The following is a 24920-nucleotide window of genomic DNA, read 5'->3' as shown; positions in this document are numbered from 1 at the left end:
AAGTTCAACGATGGCTAGATGATCTGATTCAACAATCAGCTTCTTATTGCACTTCTAGAAAATTGGTTAAGACCTATTTGTTCAAAATATTTGTTCTTGATTGATGACTAAGTTATAGTTCCATACTGTATTTTTTCATCATTGAAATATTGTATTGCCTTTCTGATTGATTTGTATTATCACTGGAATGTCCAGTCCTTTTTACTCTGTGAATCGCCTAGAACTTTTCAGGTGTTGGTATAGAAAAATATAGTTATTATTATTATTATTATTCTTTCTTTGTAGTCTTACTGTTCTCCTTTTATGTGGACTAGTTAAGTCTTGATTGTAGCAGTTTTCTGGGTCTTGCTGTGTCTGTGTAGAAAGAACTGACGTTTCAGCCACCATGTTGTGGCTTTCTTTGTATGTGTTGGCAATAGAAAATAAAACTTACTTGGAAAAAAAAAGTCCTTAGTTTGTTATTGAGATAGACATGGGGAAGCCACTACTTGCTTGGGATTAATAGCATGAAATGTTGCTCCTTTTTGGGCTTCTGCCAGGTATTTGTGACCTGGATTGGCCATTGTTAGAAACAGGATACTGGGCTACATGAGCCATTGGTCTGACCCAGTATGGATATAGAAATATGATGGCAGATAAAGGCCAAATAGTCCATCCCATCTGCCCATCTACAGCATCCACTATCTCCTCCTCTCTCTGAGAGATCCCATGTGCCTATCCCACATCTTCTTGAATTCAGACACACTCTTTGTCTCTACCACCTGTACTGGGAGACTATTTCACACATCTAGTACCTTTTCTATAAAGAAGTAGTACTCCCCCGAAATTTGCTGGGGTTCCGCTCCAGGAACAATCGCAAATTCTGAAAAACCGCAAATACGGTTTAAGGGGCTGATCGGAGGCAGGAGAGGGCAGCTGGGGCGCTGACGGGTGCTAAAAATCATTTGCAGTATTTTTTGACCGCCTCTTCCTGGTACTAAAGTCAGGCTATACCAATCAGGAGCTGCTTTGACACGCCAGATAGCGTGTCAAAGCAGTTCCTGATTGGTGTAACCTTGACTTTAGTACCAGGAAGTGGCGGTCAGAAAATATCGCAAATTCCTAAGTCCGCGATTCGCAAACCGTGAATTCACGGGGGTTTACTGCATTTCCTTAGATTACTCTTAAGCCTATCACCTCTTAACTTCATCCTATGCCCTCTCATTCCAGAGTTTTCCTCCATTTGAAAAAGACTCACCTCCTGTATATTAATGCTGCAGAGATATTCTTATGTTCTTACTATAGTGGTGTACCTTTTGGGTGCAATAGATTTTTAACTGTTCCTGGAAGGCTCACAATAACCTATAAAGGAATTAAGGTGGGATTTGTAGTTGGACCCCATTGTTTAAAGTCCACTGGGCTGACCATCAGGTTTCTCCTCTGCTCTGCAGGGATGACAGTGAGGCCATTTTTGTACAAATAATACCAGACAGACATTTTTGTGCCTGCTTTTTTGGCATTTATATTTTGGATGTTTTATTTTGGAAAATGACTGTTCATATTGGATGTTTTCTGCCCAAGAATGTGTTTCTCATGTATTTTCCAACAGGATATCCAGATGTTTTTCCTGTTTGAAAATGGCTATGAAATGAATGGATTTTTTGAACATTATGAGCAGGTCATCCCAATTCTGATGGACATTCTGTCGAAAATACCTTTCCATGTGGTTACTTCGCATAATCAATATGAGGTATTCAGGGTGGAATGGCACAATCGGCTAAATAATTCATCTGTAATTTTATTGCAGGTTCTCCTTAAAGCCAACTCCAACTCATTATAATGTGAAAAAATTCCACTTTTGGAAAGCAGAAACATCTCAGATTATTATACCAGCAGCTTCTTTAAAAGGTAATAAAGGTCATTTTCACAAATGGATAGAATCCCATCCATCTTACAGAACTGTCATTAATGGTGCAAGCAAACTTGAATACCGTACTTCCAGGCTGTGCTGCTTCCCTGATTCTTCCCAGCTCATTTGCTGTTTCCCAGGATCTTGCTAGTTTTCTGTCCCGCTGGTGGCATCTATTGTACTGGTGGGAAAAAGACCTGGTACAGATTATAATGGTATTGCACCAACTAAGCATGCCAAAATCTGGGGACAATAAGCCCAATATTGAGACTGTGAGAGGCAGCTCGGCTACCTCCTGTGGTCAGCGCGAACCCTGGATATTCATTACTGGGGCTGTATCCCGTCACTGGTATTGAATTTCCAGAGTAAAGTTCACTGCTGTGGACTTAGCCGGCCAAGCCTATATTCATTGGCTGGCTGGCTAAGGCCTATTGGCCAAAGATAAACCTGCTTCTCTCTGGCTGCATGCTTTAGCTGGCGAGCTGATGAATATTGGCAGTGACTAACTATGTCACATGACATAGCTGATCACTGGCCAAATCACCAAACCAGATATTCTGCAAGAGATAGCTAGTTATTTCCCACCGAATATCAGCAGACAGCCGGCTATGTGCTATTAACTGGCCAGGAGCCGTTCCTGGTGGCTAAAATAATGCTGAATATCATCTGGATGACTCTAAATGGATTAATTTTGTGCATACTCGTGATAATAATGAACCTCACTCCTGAATCTAGGCCAGGGTGTGTGGAGCTTTCAATTGAAGTAAAACCCAGATCCTTGGAAATGATGTTCTTCTTGTATCTCAACTAGCTAAGTTGAATAATTTATGATTTTGTTGGATAAATTGTAGTGGATACATCCCATGGTAAGCACATTTGGAGTTGGTAGGGCTGGAGTTCTCTTTTAAATGGGAGGGAAATAAGGGCGAAAACTTTTGTTTTGATCATTTTTCTTGTGATTTTGCTAAAATGGGGTTCCCAATTTTGTCCAATTTTGATGTCATTCTGGTTGGTTCTTCTGTTAGGTCTCAGAGTTGGCTACTCTTTTGCATCGTTTCAGTTTGAGAAAGGTTTCTCTTACTGATTCAATACTCCTAGAATGAGCTCAATTTCATTAGTATTCTATTAAAGATTTATCTTAATCCTATTAGTAGAGAGAAGAGTAAACATGATTACGGACATAATTTGTCCTAATTTTTACTCTTCAAGATATTCTTATCTGCAACAAGTGTAGTATTTCCTAATGACCTCCTAAAGACTTTACTGTTATTAATTTTTATCTACTGTAGTGTACCAAGGGCGGCATGGTGGGGGCAGTTTGCCCTGGCACCGCCCCAGATGGAGCAGTCAAGGGAAAGCAGTCCGCATGGGTGCGGCTGCCGCCTTTGCCAGTTACCACCCCCTCTGATGTCAACTTCCTGTTCTGGGGTGGAGGAACCGGCAGAGCTGATGGTTGTGTGCATGAGGACATTGGCCTTGGCGACTGCTCCATGTACCCCACTATTGCCTGGTTGGAGAGGGGTTGCTCCACCAGATACTGCTTATCCATTGAGATGTCTCTAACATTCACTATTTTGTTAAGAAATCTTTGTTAATGACCTTTTGGAGGTGGTTAAACTACAGTAGACTCATTGTAGAGACCTAGGAGGCCTTTTACTAAACTATGGTAAGGTTTTGTACATCCCTTGCTGCAGTACTTTCAATGCTTTCAATGGAAGTAAAACCCGGATGTCTCAATCCAGCCTCCTTTTTCTGAAGTATGTCCTGTTTGGTTTCTCACTGAAAAGGCAATAAGCCATGTGCTATAGGTTAATGTTAAGGATTGCTGGTATAGGTTTCAAGGTTCATGGAAATGACTGAGAGAAAAGCACTAACCCCCTCTTTTACAAAGCCGAGCTACCAGCTGCCGCTGTGATAACTGCCGCAAAGCCCATAGGGATTTAAAGGGCTTAGATGCTTTTGCTGCTAGCATGGTTTCATATCTGAGAGATGTACTTGGTTGATTTTTTTTTTTTTTTTCTCGCTTTATTTTGTTGCTTGGAAATGGACATTGTCTGTTTGTGTTTGATTTGCCTTCACACAGAGAAAAGCACTAAGCCACGCGCTTTTTGTTTACTTTTACAGTGGAAAAAAAGCACCAAATTATTTGTGTGTGATATTCTGTGGGCTTTTCTTAATATGTTTTGAGCATGAATAATTAGAATTAAAATTATTATCTGGACTAAAATATCACTTGTATTGAGCTGATGTTTGGTTTTCTGTGTGCAATGCAGAACCCATCATGCCTCACAAGTTGAACTTTCATTGATGTTCTTTCAATCAAAATAAAAGTTATAACCCCTTCCCCACTATAGGCTTAAAATATTTATTTGCAATGCTTTAGGCTCATAAAAGTGCATAAAATTATCTTTCTGCTTTGAGTGGGGCGATGTGGGGAAGTCAATTAAGATTGCAGGGGCAGCGAGGGGACAGGGATGAAAAATGTGCTTCACTGTGGGGATGGGGTGGGAATAGGAAAAAATCTTTGGAAGGAAATGGGGATGAATCTTTGTCCCCACATCAGTCTCTACTGTAGAGATGGGGAACCAGGCCCATATTCCACTACTACACTTATGGTGGATTATGTGAGCCTTTCAAACCCCACCCAAATCCCACTGTACTTACATATAGGTGACACCTGCAGGCATAAGGATTATTGGTGTGGGGTACGGTAGGTTTTAGGTGGGTTTTGGAGGGCTCACCATACAATATAAGGGGGTTATAATGAGCTGTGTAGCCCTAGGGTGTCCCACCGCTGTGCTGGGATGTCTGTGCGGTCAGTCTACTAAAAATGCTGGTCACTCCTATATCCCAATGTCTTGTTCTATTTGGTTTTCTTTTGGGTGTGTTTTTCAAAAATGGTTCAGAAAGATAGATGAACTGAGAACAAACACATCTAAAGAAATGGCCATTTTGAAAAAGAAAAGGTTGTTTCAAAAATGGTCATATTCGCTATCGGATTTTTGTGCATGTTCCGCAAAATGTCCATATCAAAACTGCCCCTCCACATGTTATCTGATATCTCAGCAGCCACAGGAAGTTTAGTGCATCTTAAGAATAGAGTTTTACTTTTAACAGCTTACAATTAATTTTGTTGTTATCATTATTGTTATTTTTACTCTAGATACAAGATCTTGTTACTTGGCTTTACTGGATGCTGATTATGATCGGAAACCCAAAAATAAATATCTTGCTAATGTGGTAAACTACACTGTTAGTATGGAGTGGATTCAGTGTTTATACTGGGATGATATCAGAGAATGGAAAACTGAAGGATGTTACCCACTGCAAGGGACAACTTCAGCAAAAGTCAGTTGCAGGTACTTTGCCAGGGAAATGCTTAAAGAAAAAAGCCTCACTTCTCTGTCATAAAGATAGTGTACTAAACCTCCGAGCTTAGATTCTCAGACTTCAATGTCAAGGAGCAATTTGATGAAGAATAAGAATTTTTTTCTCTACTTATTGCCTACAGACTAGCTCTCCTGGGTAAGCCCATGCTTGCTATTGGAAGCAAAGCAGAGTTAGGCCTGGTAATACCTGGATGGGGACCATGGGGGAACCCCAGGTACTATAGACTGCAGGGCCCTTTGTTGGGCAACAACACCGTAGTGGAGCCACACACTGCATAGAAGGCAATGGCAAACCACTCATGTACTCTGCCTTGAAACATCACAGGGAGGATTCCTCACTGTGCATGTAGCCATGGGTCAATGGTCAACTCAAAGGCATACCCCCCACCCACCTATTACAGGCTTGAAAAGTCTTCTCCTTCTTCCTACCAGTCTTTATCTTACATATCAATTTTCTTTTGAAAGACAAAGGCGCGCGCCGACAACTGAGCGCAAGATGGAGGCGTGCGCCGAAGAAAATTACAGTTTTTAGGGGATCCGACGGGGGGGTTTGTTGGGGAGCCCCCTCAGTTTACTTAATAGAGATCGCGCCGGCGTTATGGGGGGTTGTAACCGTCCACATTTTACAGTAAACTTAACTTTTTCCCTAAAAACAGGGAAAAAGTGAAGTTTTCAGTAAAATGTGGGGGGTTACAACCCCACAACGCCCCCACAACGTGGCGCGATCTCTATTAAGTAAAGTGGGGGGGTTCCCCCCCACGCCCCCCCGTCGGAGCCCTAAAAACAGTAATTTTCTGTTGCGCGCGCCCCCGCGATGCGCTCAATTGTCTGGGCGCGCCTTTGTCCCGATGCGCTTTTGACCTGACACCCATCTCTATATACCCTCCATCAGTTTCATCTACACTACCCTATAATTTCTTTCCCTCTTACTTCCTTTAATCCCTCACATAGAATGTGATTCCACTTGTCTTGTTAGAAAATCATATATAAATGAAAAAGACAATATATTTGTTTTCACAGTTTCTTTGTACTGAACTTTTCTAATTCCAGCAGGCAACATAGCAATATATGGACCAACTTCTTCCATGGAGCTGACTAGATGCAATCCTCTCTCATTTAGTGCTGAAGACCAACTGTTTTGCATGTTTTATTTATTTTGTGAGTTGGGTTGTTAGTAAAATAGAAAAATGAAGACAGATAAAGACCATATGGCCTATCCAGTCTGCCAAACCATATCACCCCTTAGCGATCCTCTCGTACTTGTCTCAAGCTTGCCTGAACTCAGATACAATTTTCGTTTCTACCACTATGGAAACATATAAAAAAATATTTATTACCTCTATGCAGCATTATCTGAATAATGTTTTACAAACTGCTAATGTAGTATTTCCTCATGCAGCTGCACCCATTTAACCATGTTCACCATTGCAAGCAGGCAGCTACAGACCCATCTGGAAATTGAAGAGGTTTTTCAATTTTTGAGGTAAGCAGAACTTATTATGAGCGAGGGCTTTCATCTCTAATTATGGGGTAATTCTATATAGTAGGCATTAACATTTACATCACTACTACTATTAATTATTTCTATAGCGCTACCAGACATATGCATCGCTGTACAGATTCACAAAGAAGACAGTCACTGCTCAAAAGAGCTTATAATCTAAACAGACAGGACAAACAGGATGTTCTGGATACAGTTAAGGGGAACAGTTAATCAGCTGGCTGGGTTGGGGGCAGTGAGGAGTAGGGTTATGGACTGAAGGCTATATCAAAAAGATGGGTGCCAATTATGCACATGAATGTTTAGAATCCTAGCATATATGTACATAAGTGACATATGTATGCACATATGCTAATTATGCACCTAAGCATTATTCAATAACTACATGCCTATCTTTGATAGTGTGTAGTTTGCAGGTGGGAACACACAAGAGCAGAGCATAAAGTTACACACGTAACTTATAAACTAATCTAATCTAATCTAGTCTAAACCTTAGGTTTGTATACTGCATCATCTCTACATTTGTAAAGCTCGACACGGTTAACAAGAGTTAGGGTAGAAAGGAACTCCAGTGGAGGGAAGAGACAAAATGAGGAGAAAAATTTAGAGGACTAGAATGACCAGAGAAGGAGGAGGAGTTACATTTTTGAGAATAACCAGGTTTTCAGATGTTTGCGGAAGAGTTGGAGGGAGCTCAGACTACTACTAACCATTCTCTTTGGAATATAGGTAAACAGACTTAACCCAGTTCTATGGCTGACATAAATGCTCACGCCTAAGCAGATAAATGCATATCTACTTTCCTTTATAGAATATGCACCAATCAAGCACCATCCAGGAACCTATATGTAGTTGTACAGTTATTGAATTCCCCTCCTGCCATATGCCTTAATGTGAAATTTCATCGCTATTTGTGTATGGGTGGTACAGGTAAACCATCAACTTATTGAATGTGCAGCAAAAACATATGAGTTGATGATGGCCTTTGGTCTATAGGTGGGCCTTGGTGTTGTTTTATTGGTTATATTTTATTGTGCATGTTATTTGATTCGTACTCATCTTCCTAACCATGCTAGTCATCTCTACAGACTTTCAGTGAAATATTATACTTGTTTCTCTTTTATAGTTATTAAGGGGTCTGTTTACTAACCTGAGCTAACACATGTTAACCTGTGCTAACACACGTTAACCTGAGCTAACACATGTTAACCTGAGCTAACACATATTAACCTGAGCTAACACATGTTAACCTGTGCTAACACGTTAACCTGAGCTAACACATGTTAACCTGTGCTAACACATGTTAACAGCCCAAGTTAAAGCATGGCAGGTACAAAACCTGTGTATGAACTTTTGGGAGATTTCCTAACACTTTAGGGTAGACAGCTATGCAGTTAACACAGCATGATATCACTTCCCTGTGATAATAGTACACTCGAGAATATGAATGCAAGACGCAGCTGTACAGGTGCGCTGTCACAGTGTAACAGCCTCCTTGCTAACTTTAAGTTGTAATCCTCACCCCCATTCCCCATGCAAGCTGTATTCCCTCAGTGTTGTTTAGTAACTGAGTAAATGTAACTAATTACTGCACTTAAGTAAAAGTTGAACTTTTACTTGTAAAAAAAAGACAGGATAACATATGTTACTTTTACTGAAGTAATAATTTTGCCTATTTTTATTACTTTTACCTAGTTACATTTGATGCTTTCAGTTAAAAGGTAAAAGTGAAAGGGAGATACCAAATGAAACCTCAAAACTGGGAACAGGATTTTGCCATTGCAAAACTTGTCAGGCAAACAGTATATTATTTCATTTTAAATTTTGCAGTTCAATGAATATAGCCTATGAGAACAGTAGAGTAGCCTGGTTAGATGTGTTGGGTCACTTTAAAGCAGAGATAAAGTTGAAACTGGTAGCAGTTCTTGATGAATAGACATTGTAGTTTTGGTACTTTTACTTTTTACTCAGAGAGTATTATTTTAGGCACTTGGGGGCAAATTCTATAAACGGCATCGCAACTGAAGGCAATGGTAGGCATCCTACCGCTGTCTGAACAGCCAATTGGGACACACGTTTTCTAAAAAATACCTGAGGCAGGCTGTCTACACTATAGGCGTCTGTTGCAAGTGCAGAGAGACCCCTAAGGATGCTTAAGCTTGCCTAAGGCGGGGCGTGGTTTTGCCCAGAAGTGGCCTTGAGCGAGCTTAAGCAGCCCTAGGCATCTCACTAGGGCTGCAATAGGGGCCTGAAATGTAGTCCAACAAAATGCTGGTCCACATTTCAAATAGATGTGGCCACTATGCTGATCACAGCAAAGAAATCTCACTGCCGTGATCAACTGAGCACCCGTAGCATGGAACTCGCTCCCCCTCCCCGCGAAGCTGGCAGGATGGATGCTCACTCCCTCCCGCTGCCATCCCCGAATCACCTGACACTGTCCGTAGCAAGAGGGATGCCCACTCCCTGCCACCGCTAACCCTGTTGATCCCCTGACAATTCTGGTCTCCTCCCCCCACATCCAATTGGCAGGAGGGATGTCCACTCCCTCCTGCCGCCAGCCCTGTCGATCCGGCAAACCCCAGACACTCCCAACCTACCCAACATTCTCTGACACTCCCCAACACCCACCTGACACTCTCCAACACCCACCTGACACTCTCCAACACCCACCCGACACTCCCCAACACCCACCTGACACTCCCTAACACCTCCCTGACACCTCTTGACACTCACCCGTCATTCTCCATCACCCACCCGACGCTCACCCAACATTTCCCAACATACCCCAACACTCCCTCACACCTCAAACCCCCCCCCATGCCTTTAGGAGATGACTGGCAAGAGGGATGTCTACACCCTCCTGCTGGCAGGCCCGTCTCTTCCAAAATGGCAGGCATTCTCCTTCCCAGTGCATTCTGGGATGCACCGGGGAGAGGTCTAAGGCTCAGATTGGCCAGATACCAAAGGTGCTGTTGTGTAAACAAAACAAAAAAAGACTTCTCTCTCTGTTAGATCCTAGCTCAAGCTCGCTGTCTAATACCAGCTCTGGCAGGATATACATTCAAATCTGATATATTGTAATCACAAAACAGAAAATAGGCCAACCGGAGTCTTAGACCTCCATTACATTGCATTCTGGGATGCACTGGGAGTGGCCTAAGACTCCAATTGGCCAGATACCAAAGGTTCTGTTGTGTAAACAAAACAAAAAAAAGACTTCTCCTCTTTCTGTTAGATCCTAGCTCAAGCTCGCTGTCTAATACCAGCTCTAGCAGGATATACAGTCAAATCTGATATATTTTAATCACAAAACAGAAAATAAAATTATTTTTGTACTTTTTGTTGTCTGTTCATTTTATTATTGAAATGATATTGGTCCCAGGTTCTGGTTTCTGTTTGTCTTCTCTTAACTTACTCGTCAGGGTCTCCTGCCCATTTTACATTTTCTTCTTACTCAATGCTCACCATCTATCTTCTATGTCTGTACCTTCCTTTCTATTGCCATATCCAACTGTTCTTTCCCACTGTCTGCTATCTCTTTCTCTGCCTGCCTTGTGCCCTGGGTCAAACCTCTCTATTCCTCTCCACGCAGCATCTCTCCCTTCTTCCCCTCCATTATCATGTGCAACATTTCTTTCTCTCTCCCCATACACCATCTCTCCCTGCCCTCCACCCTATGTCCAACATTTCTCCCTCTCTCTTCTCCATGCACCTGTAACGTAGTCCTTTAAAACCCTTGGCTATTTACAGGCACTTAAGTTTTAAGTTAGGCGCCGCTAAGCACGATTCTGTAATGGGCACTGTGACAGGGAAGCTCCAGTCCCAGCTAAAAGGACTACTAAATCCAGCAAGCACACAGCCCTGGAAAACCTGGCATGGAGTCTGGATAGCCGGCTCAGCCAGGAAGGAAAATGCATAAGCAGGTGGTAGCACAGCCCAAAATTCAGGCAGGGAGGGCACTGCAAGCAGATAATTTCCCCTATCACTCCTTTCCCCAAGTCAGGGAGAAACCTGAGACCAATTTGGAGAGGGGTGGAGTCATACCCCGGAGTTTGCAGGCTGGGAAGCCTCAAATGGGAAACAAGCAGAGGCAGCAGGAGAGAGGCTCAGCTGGCTCTGATTGGGAAAACCAAACAACCCACGGTGATCCTAGCTTCCACACATTGCCTAAGCCCCAACAGGGACGTTTTGCAGGAGGCCAGCCCACAAGGAGAGGCAGTATAACTCACAGGAGGTATAGTGACTTGCCTATTGAACCCCAGAGGGAAGGGCTGGAAGTTTACCCTAATGGAAATGGTGCAGGGGAGCTGGCAGACATGCAGAGAGGGGAATGGGATGTAAAGCCTGGAATGAATGTGGAAATGGAAAGCCAGGGTTCCCAAGAGTGTGAGTGGGAAATGTGTAGTGATCCTGGGGATAGTGTGGGTGAAGAAGACATGGACCTAGGAGAGTACCATGTATGAGGGTCCCGACCATTCCTATAAAGAAAGTTTTCTGTTTCCTTTAAACTTGAGCCAGAGCATGGCTGTAAGCAGGGCTGAGGCAGCCCTGCTTAATTAAGTGAGAATGCTTGTATAAATAAACCCCGTATTCAGACTCCCTAGGAGCAGGAACTAAAGAAGATAAGGGTCACATCGGGAGGGCCTGGAGACCTTAAACTAAAGGGAGGCATGGCCCTCACAGCCTGGCAGGCAGGGCTGTGGATGTTCCTTGGGAGAACAGCAGAAGCAAAGTTAAGTTTGTTTATTCTGGGACTGTGAAGTAGCTGAAATGTGAGAAAGCTGGCATGGAACGTGCTCAGCTGTAAAGCAAGGAACAGTGATCAGGAGAAACTGATAAACCCAAAGGGGATATGGGACAGTGAAGATACTGAACTACTGGGGCAATTTTGAGTTTTGGAATTTTGATTATTGTGGTGAAAATGGGCTATCCAGTCCCTGAGTTAAGCCCAATATGACTATCCTGGACTGAACTGTATGAGAGTACGGGAAGCGCCTGGGCGCATCTAAGAAGCCAAGTTTGAATGGTTTTTTTTCTTATTTTTATTTGGGACACTAATAAACCTGATGCTGTTTTCCAGAAATCAAGTATCCGGGTTTTTCCTTCACTTAACCATATAAAAGGCATACAAAATTCTTGCTTGCGGTCCGAGCCAGGTTTTCCTATTCACTTGGGGACTGGCCCGGCCACAACACCTAAGTATGATTCACATGCAATAGGTGCCTAACTTAAGGCACCTATCTTTTTTTAGGCGCCAATTACAGAATCCGGCCCTTTGTGTTACTATATTTAGATTCAACAAGGTAGTCCAAAAATTTATTTTGCTCAAATGCATTGGTAAACTCATATGTGTTTTGTTATGTAAGAAAAAACTACAGTATATGTGGCTCTTTTAAAAAGTTTGACAATACATGGCAATGATGGATAAAAATGCATAGTAATAATGCCAGCTATATATTTAAAATAAAGTTTAAAAATAAGTACAACTATTTGATTGAAATCAAAGGGAAGCTGGGGTATGTACAGCATTTAGCAGTGTGAGAGATGATAGTTTGCTTAAGAATTCACACATTCCAGTCATCCAAAATATTCTGCCTCTTTCCGTGTAAGGAGTTAGCAGATCCTTAGTATGCTGTTTCTCATGAAATTGGCTTTTTCATGGTCACTATTTTATATAGCATACAAACATTTTGTATAGCTTTATTGTACAGTATGAGGAACCACTATATTTAAAGTATATGGCATAAACTAATTCAGAATGCTGCAGCATACCTATATCACATCCATACTGCTCAAACCTTCTTTGGCTACCAGGGCTCTAGTAGGCCAAATTTAAAACCTTTTTGATGAACTTTAATGCCCTGAAAGGAAATGGGCCAAGTTAGCTGAAAAGCAGAACATTTTTTTTTTAATTCATTGGTTGTAAACCACATAAACATTTCATATCACTATCTCGAGGACCACAACCTAGTTGAGTTTTCAAAGATTTCCGCAATGAATATATGCATGATCTCAATTTGCATATACTGCTTCCATTGTATGCAAATATCTCATGCATATTCATTGTAGAATTCTTTGAAAAGCTGACTGGGTTGTGGTCTTTGAGGTCCATGGCTGCCCACCCCCATGCCCTCATTGGGTTTTAAGTAAGGCTTGATCATACGTGGACAGTTCTACTGACAGGCTTTTCAGCTGAAAATGCACTGTTCTTAGCAGGGAATCTGGGACCCTTCCTGGTCATTCACAACTGACAGACAAAAGCTGTGATGAGATATGGTTAGGGGCTTGCAGTTGCAGACAGTCTTGTTCTGCTGCACCACTGGTTTTCTACAGTGCTATCAAATTTTATTCATTTATACCAGTAGATGGAGATGTTGATTTCTGAAAACACTGCAGTGGCAAATGAAATATACAGTGTACTTAAATATTCAGATGAAAAACAGCATGCATAAGGGAACTACATGTTTATGAATTTCACCCTTGTTTATAGCTTATGTTGCAACCAATGCATTAGTCTAACAAGACATTTGTAAGCAAGTTTCTAAAATTTTATTTGATTAAACCCCAAGCTGCCTGGGCACCAGTATGAATATCAACCAGTGCCTGGCTAACTTCTGAGTATCCAAGATGAAAGATATTCAGGATTGATGCCCGGACATGGCCCAGCATTGAATATCTGACTACAATCTAGCACATAGCTGTGAGCAGGACAGGTGTTAGACATGCTGGGGCCCAGGGCAGAAATTAAGGAGAGGGCCCTTCAATTCCTCTTCACCCATTCCCTCCCCCAATTTCACCACCTACCAAATGTCCTTCCATCCAGTATCTTTCTCTCCTTCTCCACCAACTCCCAGGTCTACCATCTCTCCCTTCTGATTCCCAACTGCCCTCCCATCCAGTATCTTTTCCTTCCTTTCTTCCTTCCTTCCTTCCCTCCCTCCCCACTACCTTGGGCCCACCAAATGCCTGCTCAGCATCTCTAGGCGGGCATCTGTCCAGCATCTTTTCCTTTATTTTAAAAGCAGCTGCTCCAGGGGGCCTCTGCAAGCCAGGATGTCCTTACCTCCCCTCACCTATCCTTTTAAAATGTGAAGGGAGACCCATGTGACAGCAATTCTTCAGTACTGTCTGCATCCTCCTCATCGCTGTTCCTCTGCCGCAGTCCATCCCCTCTGATGCAACTTCCTGTTTCCACTTGGGTGGATTATGGTAGAGGAACAGTGCTGAGGAGGCCACAGACAGCACTGGAGAACTGCTGCCATGCTGTCAACCCCTTTACATTTTAGAAAGTGAGGGAGACCAGGCTTCATATCATGGTGAGAAGGGAAGGACTCCTTGGCGATGTGCCCACCCCAATGCCAGCCCTAGCTGTCAGTGACTTATAAAAGGATGACCATCATGTGCTGAACTTGCTACCTTTTCTTATAAAAAGTTGTGAAAACAAAAACAAGATCACTAGACATAAATCATTAAAATGAATTAGAAAAGTTACTAAATTATCCTATGACATAAATGGGAAAAAATAACGACATTTTAAAAAAGAAGTACAACAACTACTTGACTGAAATCAACAAGAAGCTGGTCTTGGAGGTTAAGATGTACAGCGTCAGCATCTATGAGACAAACATGGTTATTTTTGTTGCACAGGATTTTTTGGACCGCAGTTCGATTACAAAAAATTGATAATTCAAAATCGAGCTGCATCAAGCGATGGTGCGACCGCATCTGGAGTACTGTGTTCAGTACTTGTCGCCGTACCTGAAGAAGGATATGGCGATATTTGAGAGGGTCCAAAGAAGAGCTACACGTATGATAAAGGGTATGGAAAACCTTTCATACGCAGACAGGCTAGAGAAACTGGGGCTCTTCTCCCTGGAAAAGCGGAGACTCAGAGGAGACATGATAGAGACATATAAGATCATGAAGGGCATTGAGAATGTGGAGAGGGACAGATTCTTCAGCCTATGGGGAACTACAAGAACAAGGGGGCACTCGGAAAAACTAAAAGGGGACAAGTTTAGAACCAATGTCAGGAAGTACTTCTTCACTCAGAGGGTGGTGGATACCTGGAATGCGCTTCCGGAGAGTGTGATAGGACAGAGTACTTTACAGGGTTTCAAAGAGAAATTGGATAAATTCTTGAAAGAAGAAGTTATTGATGGATATAGATAGGGAAGATATAAGATGAAGAAGGGTACAGTTAGAAGGATATAGATAAGGAAGGATAAAAAGGATTGAAGGATATAAGGGATCACTTACAGGTCATGGACCTGATGGGCCGCCGCAAGAGCAGACTGCCGGGCGAGATGGACCTCTGGTCTGACCCGGCGGAGGCAAATTCTTATGTTCTTATGTTCTTAATAGATGCTGACATTTTCATATTAATATTGGGACATTAGATCATCTGTTATATTTTTGTCCAATGATACTTAGTTTCTGGAGGTCAATATGGGGACAAATCAATCTTATATTAGAGTCATCTATTCCTTTATCGTATGAAGTCATAATTTGTGGCACATTGTTACAGGTAAAGCCTGTGTTAGATAAATATAAAAGCCGTCTTTTATTGATTTTGACAGCAATAGCCATTCAAATGATCACAAGAAATTGAAAATGTCATGACAGACTTAATTACACATTCTGGTGGGCGAGCATGTGCAATACATATAAATATGAAAGAATGAATGCGGAATGTTTAGGTTTGAGTAATGCATTTAATAAAATATGGAGCCCATCGACTGCATTTGTTAACAAACAATAAGGATAAGGTAATTGTTGTTTTTCTTTCTCAGATTTCATTACACATCCAGGGTGGGGGGAGGGGATGGAGGGATATTTTGAGGGGTTAAAATATATGAGTATATTATTATAATAAAAATATGATTTAATGTATTAATAATTGAATGATAGGGGGCGAAAAAGGTTGTTTCATTTATATTTTGTGTATTAAGGTGCATTTTATGCAAGCTTTTAATGTTATATTATCTGTAATGCACTGCCAATGTCTGAAAGTTCAATAAAGTTTAAAAAAAAAAAAAGAAGCTGGAGTATGAAAAGCACTTTGTAATATGACAGATGGAAGCCTGCTTTTGAGTTCACAAATTATTTCTTTTTTTGCTATATCATGTCTATTACCTGCTTTAGAAGCTCTGAATTGGATAAATCCATTCCCTGGAAAATAAATACATGTCAGCAAAACAGGGGAGCAAGGGAAGCATATTTTATATGATTTTTTAAATTGGTGTATTGCAGTCTTCCAATTTCCTAAGAACATAAGAATAGCCTTACTGGGTCAGACCAATGGTCCATAAAACCCAGTAGCCCGTTCTCATGGTGGTCAATCCAGGTCACTAGTACCTGGCCAAACCCCAAAGAGTAGCAATATTCCATGCTACCGATCCAGGGCAAGCAGCGGCTTCCCCCATGTCTTAATAACATACTATGGGCTTTTCCTCCAGGAACCTTTCTTAAAACCAGCTGTGCTATCTGCTTTTACCACAACCTTTGGCAATGCGTTCCCGAGCTTAACTATTCTCTGAGTGAAAAAATATTTCCTCCTATTGGTTTTAAAAGTATTTCCCTGCAGTTTCATCAAGTGTTTCTAGTCTTTGGACAAGTTCCTGGAGGAAAAGTCCATAGTCTGTTATTGAGAAAGACATGGGGAAGCATGGAATATTGCTACTGAAAAGGCGCTGCTAATCTTTTCAGAATATGACCTCGCAACAACAACCCAATTATTGTATATAATATAGTTTAATTGGTAATAGATAAAAGTCAGCTTACATGGGACAACAGTACAGCAGATTGAGCCAATGGATAACATACAGAGTGGCCAGCTTCTGTCATGGCTCCATTCTGAAGCTTAGGCCAGCCATTATGCCACTTATATACTTTAGTTCAGTAGCCTAAAGTACTACCTAGTTACAGTCACTTTCTATTGATTGTATAGTCTGCCTATTTATCATGGAGCCATATTGAAGTATGATATCACCCAGTATCAAATCCGACTCCTCTATTTCCCCTGACACTGCATTCTTAATACTAAGTTCAATAATTTCTGAGAGTAGGCCCCCTCCTTCCTGAGCTTGATTGTTATTTTGTTAGCAATTCAGATAACTTTTGGTAGGACATCTTGTTTGAGTTTGTCTTCTTGGACAGTCCCAAAATATCCAATGCTGTTACAGTCAGCAGAGCTATTAGAGCAAAGATGAATTTCTTACATAAACATATTGTTTCTGCTGAAAGGGAGAGATATGATTCTTTCATTATTCAGAAACCTGCATTCAATAGTACGTCTCTCTTAAAAATATCCTTTGGAGGTCTCATAGGGGTCTTCACCTTTATATTCATGAAGGGTTTACTCCCTATTCTCCCTCACTGCTTCTTGGGTTTTGGCTAGGTATTAACGACCTGGATTGGCCACTGTGAGAACGGGCTACTGAGCTTGATGGGCCATTGGTCTGACCCAATAAAGCTATTCTTATGTTCTTATGATCAACTTGTACCCATTCTACTCCACTCAGGATTTTGTAGACTTCAATCATATCTCCCCTCAGCCTTCTGTTTTCCAAGCTGAAGAGCCCTAACCTTTTTAGTCTTTCCTCATACGAGAGGAGTTCCATCCCCTTTATCATTTTGGTCACTCTTCTTTGAACCTTTTCTAGTGCCGCTATATCTTTCTGGAGATAAGGAGACCAGAATTGAACTCAGTACTCCGGTGAGGTCACACCATGGAGTGATACAGAGGCATTATAATATCTTTAGTCTTGTTATCCATCCCTTTTTTAAATAATTCCTAGCATCTTGTTTGCTTTTTTGGCTACCGCCGCACATTGGGCAGAAGGTTTCATCGTATTGTCTACAATGACACCCAAAACCCTTTCTTGGGCTCTGACCCCCAAGGTGGACCCTAGTATCCGGTTACTGTGATTTGTGCTATTCTTCCCAATATGCATCACTTTGCATTTGTCCACATTAAATATCATCTGCCACTTGGATGCCCAGTCTTCCAATTTCCTAAGGTCTGCCTGCAATTAATAATAATAATACGCATAGAAAAAAACAAAATGCAAAATAAATAGATTGCATATCACAGTATCTAGCATCAGAGACAGCTCAAGAGATTATGGCACCCTGGCCCATGCTCTATCCCCCAGTCAATGCCCCACCCCAGTCAATGCTCTGCCCCCGGCTAGTTCCCTTCTCTGATGCTACTGTTCGGTCCCAGCAGGAAGTGACTTCATGGGCCAGCTGCTATGAGGAGGGAGATCCAGCAGTATTTTCATAGGAGGGAAGAGGAAAGCGCTGCACTTCCATCCTCTGACACTGACAGTGGCCCTCCTCCCTTGTGGCAGCTGCCCTATGAAACTGCACCCTGTCGAGACTGGGCAGCAGCGTCAGAAGAGGGAGGAGGAGAAAAGTGTAGTCGCAGGGTAGCTTAACATATGGGCTGGTGATGCTACAGCCTTGGGCATTTGGCACCATTTAGCATCAATGTGCTAGGCCAGAGCCTCATCTGCTCCATACATTAAGCCTAGGGTTACCAGATGTCTGGGAAAACCTGGACATGTCCTATTTTTAGAGGACTGTCCAGACTTTCCTAGGGTTACCATATTTTTCTCTGGGAAACCCCGGACACATGAACCCGCCCCATTCTGCCTCTAGCCCTGCCCAGTTCTGCTCCATGTCCCGCCCCCACAAAGCCTTCTCTCTTCTTCTGGATGAGCTCAAGTCTCATCTCGAGGGCCTGGAGCATGCACAGTTGTGTGTTATGTCATCCATGCATGCTCAGAGGCCCTTCAGATGTAGCCGGAGCTTGTTGGGGCTTTCCAAACCCTGACAAATTCTAGTAACCCTAGACTTTCCAAAACCCGGCAGTTTGTTTGGGTTTTGGAAAGCCCGATGAGCTCCGGCCGCATCTAGAGGGCATCTGAGCATGCGCAGATGATGTCACAAACATCCGCGCATGCTCCAGGCCCTCCAGACGAGCTTGTCAGGAAGAAGAGAGGAAATTTATAGGGGCGGGGCTGGAGAATGAACTGGGAGGGGCTTGGGTGGAGCCGAATGCGGAACTGGATGGGGCCAGGGTAGAATAGGGTGGGGCCAGAGGTAGAACAGGGCGGGGCCATGTGTCTGGATTTATATGGCCCCAAAAATGGTAGCCCTAGTTAAGCTGACCCTGTATAGCGTTGATTCACAGTACACAGCGTTCACATCAATACTATTAAACTGAAAGGAGGAATTTCAATCCAGCATATCAGAGTTAAAAAAATAGAGCTTCAGAGATCATAAAACACGTGGAGGGGCATAATCAAAAAGAACGTCTAAGTCCATTTTCGTCTAAGTCGCAAATCGTCTAAGGTAAAAAAACAGCTTAGGACACATTTTCAAAAAATACGTCCAACTTTTTTTTCGTTTCGAAAATCGTTTATACGTCCTGCCGATCTGATCGTCCAAGCCGCTGAATCGTCCATCTTTATACCACATTTTCGTCTGACTTACCGTACAAGTCCAAAATGCCTAGAACAAGCCAGACATGCCACCTAAATAGTGGGGTACCTTACAGGACACTGCTGTGAACTTCACAAAAGGGTGCCATGTCTTCTCCTCCCTACAGCTCCCTTATAGGTTATGGTGAGCCCCCCAACCACCTCCAGAATCCCCTAGACCCACATATCTACCACCCCAAAAGCCCTTAAGGCTGCAGGAGCCACTTATATGCCAGTAAAAAAGGGTTTTGGGAGTGTATAGGGGAGTGCAGATGTTTCAGTATCAATGCAGTGATTACAGGGGCTTATGGGTAAGGGCCTCCTCTCTAGGGTCCCTAACCCACCCCCAAGACAACTTAAGCTGCCTCTTTGCAAGACGACTAGGCTTTCCTATGCCAGGTTGCCAGATGATGATGTTCTGGAGGCTGAATTTTACAGGTGTGATTAAGATTTTTATGGGGTTGGGTTGGATCAGTGATCACTGGGGTAGTGTGTGGGGGTCTGTATTATGTGTTTGCAGTGCTTATCTGGTGACTTTAGGTGGGTTTTTGTGATTTAGACCATGTTTTAAATGGTCTAAGTCACAACGTCCAAGTTCCGTCTAGGCTCTGTTGTAAAACCTTCGGTTATACATGCTGTACGACTAAGTCTAAGCCTGCCCAAGTCCCACCCAAATCACGCCCTCGACACTCCTTCTGACACGCCCCATTTAGCTATGGTCGTTCAGCGGCATTATAAAGGCCTAGGTCATTTAGAAATACATCCAAAACCCGGATTGATTATCGGCACTTGGACGTCTTTCGTTTATGATCGTCCAAGTGCCGACTTAGGCCGGTTTTTGGACGTTTTTCTCTTTCGATTATGAGCTCCAAAGGGTCCTTTTTTACTAAGTTACAGTAAGTGCTAGCATGCACTTATTGCAGCTTAAAATAGCTTACTGTGGAATGCGTTCAGGCGTTTTACGATAAGTTTTGGATCTGTGCATGCAAACCATAAGCAAAAAATTTTTTTTTATTTTTCAGAGGGTAGCGTGTTTAGGAAAGTAGTGTTTCTGCACTAATCAGTTAGCACCTCTACATTACCATGCACTGATTAGTGCAGGATTAACACATGTACCCCTACCACCTACATCAGGGGTCTCCAAAGTCCCTCCTTGAGGGCCGAATCCAGTTGGGTTTTCAGGATTTCCCCAATGAATATGCATTGAAAGCAGTGCATGCACATAGATCTCATGCATATTCAATGGGGAAATCCTGAAAACCCGACTGGATTCAGCCCTCGAGGGATTTTGGAGACCCCTGATGTAGGTGGTAGGGGCACACATGTTAATCTTGCACTAATTAATGCATGGTAATGTAGAGGTGCTAACTGATTAGTGCAGAAACACTACTTTCTTAAACATACATAATAGGTGTTGATAAATTATCACATACTAATCTTTGCTAACGGTTATGCATTAATGGAAAAAATGGAAAATCTGTCATTTTCTGACTACATTAAAAATGGCTTTAGTGGTCTGTAAGGGCCCACTTAGGCCACTTTTTACTGCAGCTTAATAAAGCCTATTCTTTTGAAGCCTCTTTATGCTGGTTTTCTTTTTTTCTTTATTCATTTTAACAATTTAATTATAAGTAATCACTTGCTCTGGCAATACAGAGAAAAGGAATTAACAAATAAAGAAAAAATTAACAATTTCCAGGTAATAGAATTTCTCTTCATCAGACCACTATAGAAACTGAGAGAGGGAGGAACTAAAAAGACAAGGAGATCAACTAGAATTATATATGAAACAATCAAAGTAAATGCTTAGCGGATTATAACAACATCTGTAAATTAACTTAATTATCCCTGAATTGATTGGTGCAGTTTCTTGGCGAATGGAAAGATCTTAAGCTGATCAAGGGCAAAAAATGTATATTTAGTTCCAGTGTATTTAATAAAACATTTGCATGGGTAACTTAGTGAAAAGGAAGCTCCTAATGCCTTAACTTCTTGTCTCATGCTTAAAAATAGTTTCCTACGCTCCTGAATGGTTTTAGTCACATCAGGATAGACCCATATTCTTTGTCCGAGGAATAAAGCCTGAGAAAAACAAAGAAACATACAAATCGCATAATTTAGGTCTTGTTCAAAAACAAATGAAACAAGGAGAGTAAGATGAGATTGAATTTCTAAAGATTTTTCCAAAAAGTCAGAAAGGTTATTAATATCAATAGCTTGTGAGTTCTCAGCATCAGGCTGGCTATCCAGTTTCTTTTTTATGTTAGTTTTCAACATTATGAATCATACTGTGCAGTCTGTGTATTTAACATTTCTTTTATGTGAATTTTATTGCTTTATATTCTGATTTATTATGCAATTATACTCTGTTTAAAATCATATATATAAAAGCCTTGATATCTATCTTTGCTGCTTAATTAGCCCAGCACTGAGTAGACTTAATGGCAAGCACGTGCTATGAAATAAATTGAACTCACTCTATTGCCTACAGCAAGCAGCATTATTCCAGCAGCCTGGGAGCATTTGGCCTCAAAGACAGGGTCTTAGGGAGTACACCGTGGTCTAAGGCACCATTTTGGAAATGACACCAGCAGGGCAGGAGCGACTAGGGGGTCACTCCTGACTGAAGATCACTGGACCATAAGGAAAATTGATGGTAGGCCCTCTAAGATGGAGTGGGGCCCTTTGGAGGGATGGGGGAAATGTTTGGGGGTGGGGATGTGATTGGCAGGGGGTTATAGCACAGGCCCTGCAGGTTCTGACCTGGAATCTTTGGGCCATGGTTTTGAGGCATGATGCTCTTAGCATGGTAAAATGACCCCAACTTTAGCTGGGCATGAGGAAATCTATACGTTACCACACTCCCTCACAGTTGCAGAATCACCTTAAAGACCACACTCTAGCTCAGTAGGAGAGGTGACTTACTGTAGCAAAGACAGAGCTGGGAGGAAATGGCCCAGGAAGTATAAAAGCTAAAGTCACAGCTAGGTCTAGGGGGCCAAAAGGGGAGAAGATAAGCCCTACAGCATATGCCTTTATCATATGAAGTGCACATGCTACAGTCAGGTAGACCAAGCTCATTTTCAAGGTGTAAGGTTATATTTATTTGATAGACCACCTAGGGTCAAGCCATCAAAGCAGATTACAATTATATAACAGTCTTCATTAATAGAAAAGAAATGCATTCTGAAGATAAGATATAAGCAGCTAAAATAAATCATATATTAAAAGCAAAGTGAAATAAATGGTACTTCAGCATGGTTTTACATGTAGTGAGAGAACCCTCTGTCCATAAAGCTTAAGGAAGGGCATTCCACAAAGTAGGTCCTACAACACTGATTTATAAAACATTTCTAAGAGTACATCCTGAATTGATGGAATAGTCAAAAGATATTGATGGCCAGAGCGTAGAGGTCTGGTTGGGATATAGGGCAGAAGATCCAAAAACAAAAAAAGGGGAGAGCCCAAGAGTAAGCTAGTTTTCCATTCATAACAGAGGAGTTATGTTATTGAATTTTTATAGTATTAAAAAGTAGTTTGAGTGATGTTCTAGATTAATTGTAGTTGCTTGATCTTTCTCTTAGCAAGACCTCTCAAAAGCACATTATAGTAGCCGTGGAGGGGCATTTTGAGAAAAAACAGAGTGGAGAAAATGTCCATTTTCAAACCAGCAAGATGTCTTTTTTTTTTTTTTTTTTTTTAATGGCCCAGCTAGTTGTTTTGTCTAGCTAGATGTCCAATTTTTCTGCTATTATTAAAACAAAACAAAAAAAATCCAAATTAAATTTTAATGGATTGGCTGCACAGACATGCCAGTAGACCAATGGGACACCCTAGGGGACACTGCTATGAACTTCACATTAAGAGTGCCAGGTACACATCTTACTATAGCCCCATGTATACCGTGTTTCCCTGAAAATAAGACCTAGTGACTTTTTTGAACCTAAAATTAATATAAGACAATGTCTTATTTTTGGGGTATGTACATGATCACCTCTCCCTTCCTCTCTTTCACCCAATTCTTCCTCTTTCCTTTCTCTCCCCCACATGTGCAGCATCTTTCCTCCCCTCCCTCCCATTCCTCGAGCAGCTGGACCCTTGTCCAGCATCTTTCCTCCCCTCCCACTTCTATCCCTCATGCAGCAGGACTCTTGCCAAGCTTCCCTTCCCTCCCGCCCATCCCTTTGCAGCAGGATCCTTGAGCGAGCACACCCTCCCCCTGAGCACACGCCATGCAGCCAAATCCCCATCCTTCCTTCCCTCCCATCAGAACCCAGCCGCAAGCCCTACTTACCTCCCTAAGCAGCATTGGGCTGCAGCACTCTAACAGGCTGCTTGTCCGCCCATAAATTTGATCTGCCACATCAATTGTGTCTCTTTCCGTAAACTATTGTGCGCATGTGTCCTTAGGGCAGACGCGATTTTGTAAAGGCGCTGGTGTGCGATTCTCGGCTGCTTCTTAGACGACTGTAGAAACCGGCATCATATATAGAATTTTCCCCTTAGTGCATATCGCAAGTTAGAGTTTGGTTTTTACATAGCATTTCATTACTATATAACTCGCAGTGACCTAAATATCACTACAATAGGACAATACAAGCTGCATTACATCCCTTTAAGTCACATTAAGAGGAAAGTTTTGCAACTTAGGGCACTAACCTAGCTTGTTAACCTCCCCCTTAATGTTTTTTGAGCGCAGGAAACAAATGTTTCTAGATGCAGTGAGCCCTAAACAGCTTAAGGGGAAAGGTTTTCTTTTTTTATTGAAATCTAGGATTCTTGTTGGGAAGGCACTTTTTTTTTTTTTTATTCCCATGCAAGTGCCTACTAATTATAAGTAGAACTCATTATGTTTCCTTTGATCTGCTCATTTAAATAAATTGCATTTAGAAAATCTTTTTATTGAGCATTGTAGAGATATTGTGAGTGTGTGGACTGGAGTGGGGGAGGGGGATAGTTGCTTAGGGTCTTGAAATTGTAGGCACCATGTTATGATGAGATCCTGTGGTTTTCTTGTTTTTCCTGTTTTACTTTCCTACGTTTCATACTTTTCTTTCTCCTCTTGATATGGGCTGTAATGTAATCTCTGAAACGATTTCTTCTGTGTTTGTGAAGATGTTTTCATTCATATGATTTCTGTTTTCTGCAAGTACAAAAATGTCTTGAATTTTTTTTTTTTAAGTGTAAAGAAGCTAATTGCAAGAATAAACCATATTAAAAATTCAATGCATAAATAAATATGTAATTAAAAAAATGCAATTTATAAAATATGAATAGTACTGTATATTTATAATATGATCAGCCCTTTAAAACTTTTAGCCAGTGAAGCATGAGTAGTTAAGAAGGGTAGTTTTCCTTCTTCATTTACCAGTCTCTCTCTGGATCCACAGTTGGTTGTGACAAAGTTGGGGAGCAGAGTTTAGGGTTTGTTCTGTGGAGTTATCTCATAGTCCTGGGAGTGAAGGGTCACTGGCTGCAGTAATGAATCTCTTCCAGGTCTTGTCTCTTTCTTCATTTCTTTTCTCATGTAAAATTTATCAAAATGACTTATCTCAAAAGGTCAATGAGGGGAAAGGAAATGCAATAGACGCAGGGGTAGGCAATTCCGGTCCTCGAGAGCCGGATCCAGGTCAGGTTTTCAAGATATCCAC

The 24920-nt window shown here is 41.8% G+C and overlaps 1 protein-coding gene across 4 annotated transcripts in view; it reads left to right on the top strand.

Moving 5' to 3' along the window:
• Positions 1-24920, top strand: part of PKD1L1 (polycystin 1 like 1, transient receptor potential channel interacting) — a 331908-nt gene that overhangs the window by 194089 nt on the left and 112899 nt on the right. For 3 of the 4 annotated variants that reach the window (XR_004538070.1, XM_033930462.1, XM_033930460.1), the window contains exons 37-39: positions 1787-1887; positions 5052-5247; positions 6677-6760. Coding sequence is in view for 3 of the 4 variants with exons in the window: in XM_033930462.1 (XP_033786353.1) it covers positions 1787-1887; positions 5052-5247; positions 6677-6760 (381 nt within the window). In the remaining variant the exon portion in view is untranslated. The remainder of the gene's footprint in view (positions 1-1786; positions 1888-5051; positions 5248-6676; positions 6761-24920) is intronic. The other variant, XM_033930461.1, reaches the window with a different exon arrangement.

Source organism: Geotrypetes seraphini, chromosome 2 (genome assembly GCF_902459505.1).
Source record: "Geotrypetes seraphini chromosome 2, aGeoSer1.1, whole genome shotgun sequence".
Lineage (NCBI taxonomy): Eukaryota > Metazoa > Chordata > Amphibia > Gymnophiona > Dermophiidae > Geotrypetes > Geotrypetes seraphini.
This window is presented reverse-complemented; position numbering and strand designations above follow the sequence as displayed.